Source organism: Cariama cristata, unplaced genomic scaffold (assembly GCF_000690535.1).
Source record: "Cariama cristata isolate BGI_N322 unplaced genomic scaffold, ASM69053v1 scaffold24686, whole genome shotgun sequence".
Taxonomy (NCBI): domain Eukaryota; kingdom Metazoa; phylum Chordata; class Aves; order Cariamiformes; family Cariamidae; genus Cariama; species Cariama cristata.
Window position 1 is genome coordinate 862 of NW_009621931.1, and position 3,156 is coordinate 4,017.

Consider the following 3,156-nt stretch of genomic DNA (forward strand, 5'->3'; position numbering starts at 1 on the left):
ATGGACCCTTTTGCTGTTGTCTGGTGTCTTATTACTTCAGTCAATCATCATGCTTTCTTTTTAACAAACGACTTCTTTAAAATGTATCTTGGTTTGATTTCTGTTTTAGTATTAAAGGGGAACAGTATAATTTACCAGTGAGGAACTGGATCTAAGAGTGTCATTTGTTGCCCTGTGTTCACACTGCTTTAAGATAATGATTATTAATAGCTTAAAGCTGTTAAATAAAACTTTAAAGGGTTTTTTTTGGTTCTTTGCTATTTGGGGATCTGCTAAGTCTTCCTGATGAAAGAATGGCTTTCAATTTCAGGGAGGGGAGAAAAAGCCCACTATATTCTACCAATTGAGCTATATATTGTTTCCCTTTAACTGATCACATCTTTCTCTCTGGGTCGTGCTGGTTCTCTTTCATTTTTAGATTGAAATAAATGTTTCTATTTTAAAGTTACTAGTGTTGATTTCCTTGCTGCATTGTACATGAGGAAATGTGCACTGAATTAAGTTGTTAACATTTTAGAAGGTGCAAACTAATACTGTAAGCATTGTTTTCATGTCAATTTTTAAATTGCGTACTGAGTACTAATTATAACTTGCATGTTCAAGTGTGTGTCTTACCCCTTTTTACACATAAACCCCTCCCTTGGCTTACCTTCTATATGGCTGCCTACCAACACGGTCACTGAATTTCAAGCTAGTGGAGGTTCCACTCTTCTGAACCTTGATTTCTTTGGGCCCGTGGATGACAGTAGCTCTAGCAGCACCACCACAATCCCAGGTCAGCAGAGTGTTAAAACCACAAATGTAATTTTATAGCAACTTACTAGAAGCATGAGCACATCACTTGACTTTCCTATAAACAAGGAGAAATTTTACATTGCATTTCTCTAAAATGTCTTTCTACTGCATTTTTTCCTTTAATCTGTGTTCTGTTTTCTGATGTTTTGTATCGAGTGCGAAGTATTTAAAAGGTACTGTCAGCTCTGCTTTTGTCACATGCTGAAGGAATGAATGCTCTTATGCTCTTGCAATTAAGATGTTAAAACACTTGTTTCAAATGAGAAATTTTGAAAGTTAAATTTTCTAAGCACTTAAGAAAAATTGAAAAATGCTGTAGGTGTGACGATTCCCCAAAAATGAGGCTTGTACTCTCTACCGAATGACTGTCTCCAAATTACAGGATTATGATGTTACTTGGAAGTTATGTGTGAATATAATGTTATGGGGCTTAACACATCAACCCCAGTGGCATTTGCTGCTACCAGGAGGTTGTAAATTTTTTTTCTGTGTGGGATCTACTGATACTAATGATAAAGAGAAAAAAGTGTTTTAACATTCATAATAGAAAACAAGGACAGTTGCATGTCTGTGGGACATCAGAAGTTCATGAATGTTAATTATAAAACCGAAGTACTTTGTCTGCAACTTATTCCCTTAAAAGGAGACAAAACCACCACTCTCTCCATTGAATAATATATGAAAGTAATTTACTGCATGGTTTTGACGTGCTCTGAGTATTTTGTGTGAGCTTGTGAAAACCTTACACTTTAAATAAATTTCTGCAGGAATTTAAGGGAACATTTTTGGGATTTATCCTGGCATAGATTAGGTAGATAAGGCAAATACTCTTTCAATATGATGCCTGAAGCCATGACAGTCACTTTCTTCATAGGAAGGGCTTTTTTTTCCCTCTTGATGATTTTAATTTTTAAAAATTCAATTTTAAGAAGTTTAGGGTTTTCCCACTTTTCAAATAAGTGCTTGTGTTATTATTGTATTTTTTTTGTTTTTAAAAACTTGCTTTTTAGTTTTGAAATCTGATAATTGAAGGCAATTTTATGGCATCTCATTCCAAATGTCTTTTTATTCCACCCTTGAGAAATATCATTATCAAATGAAAGATGGCAGGTTTGTTGCCGAAGTGATAGGGAGCAAATTCAAGATGCTTGAGTCTTACAGGTTCTTTTGTAAGTGTGTGCAAGTCTATCGACGTAAAAGTCGTCAGTACCCAGTACGTGTTACTGCTCGTGCAGTCGGGCACATTCTTGTGTCTGATGGTGTGCACACTTGAAGTGATTACTGGAGGATACTCTGTTAGCTTTTTATTCCATATTTTTTATGTTGTTGTTTTTTCATCAAGTTACAGGTATTATCACCTTCCCTGGTATGCCCTATAGTGCCTTTTTTTTTTTTGGCTTTTCTTTCCTCCTGACTTGTTTCTGGGAAAGTCATTTGTTTCTTGGCTTGCAGCTCGTGTGTTTGTGTGTGTGTTTAGGAGCTTTGTGTGGGGTTTGGTTGGCTAACTTTCCTTCAATATCTCATTAAGGTTTTGCAGTGCTTTCCTTAAATATTCTCTAATCATTTGAATAAAATGGAGAATATGCAACTCTTAAAAATAAATAAAATTATTGAAAGACAAATTGTTAGATCTTTTGGCTTAAAGAAGAAACTTTTATCAGTAGTAGAAGTTTATTCTTTCTCTGAAGACCTTAGATTTCCTTACTATAGATCTACACTGTATTCTTCTCAGTCTGATTTCATTAGTAGTCAAAATAACTTTTTAATAAAAATTTGCATTCCACGTCATGAACAGGGAGTTACTAGTTTCTAGTATGTTCCCACAGATTTAATGTATTGTTTTATTTTTCATGTTAGTAGTCTAACATAAATGTAGCTGAGTATGAGGTATTTGAAGAATAGTAAATTGAGCAATGACATCGCACTACAATGAAAATGAACTCAGGACTATAAATGTGAATATCTAAATGATGTAACTTAAAAGGCTGCATTTAACATTTGTTGCAGAGTTGCATGTCAAAGGACTCCTCGTTTCAATTAGTTTTCCAGTTTGTACCTTAATGGGATTTCGCAGGCTTCTGCAAGTCAAAGTGTATTTCTTCAAGTCTTCCTCTCCCTGATTGAAAGTGGATATTCTATGGAATAGTTGGGCTTTTTCCTATTTCCAAGTTCTGTAAACATCTGACAATACATAAAGTCTTGGTATGCTGGTCTCAGGACAGTACATATTTTTGTTTTCAATGAAACTGGAGGAAATTAACTTTGAAAATCCAGACTTAAAAAAATATATGTTGAAAGGACAGCTGATTAATTTCTAATCAACCCATATTAAATGGAGCAAATCTTCTCTTCCCCTCCGCC

General features: G+C 34.7%; 1 protein-coding gene across 1 annotated transcript in view; it reads left to right on the plus strand.

Annotated features, from left to right (window-relative positions):
* The first annotated feature begins 314 nt into the window (after positions 1-314).
* The window catches only part of LOC104163239 (aftiphilin-like), an 11,665-nt gene continuing 8,823 nt past the window's right edge, over positions 315-3,156 (plus strand). Inside the window, exon 1 of the mRNA XM_009702168.1 lies at positions 315-775. Coding sequence (XP_009700470.1) covers positions 595-775 — 181 coding nt within the window. The 5' untranslated portion in view covers positions 315-594. The remainder of the gene's footprint in view (positions 776-3,156) is intronic.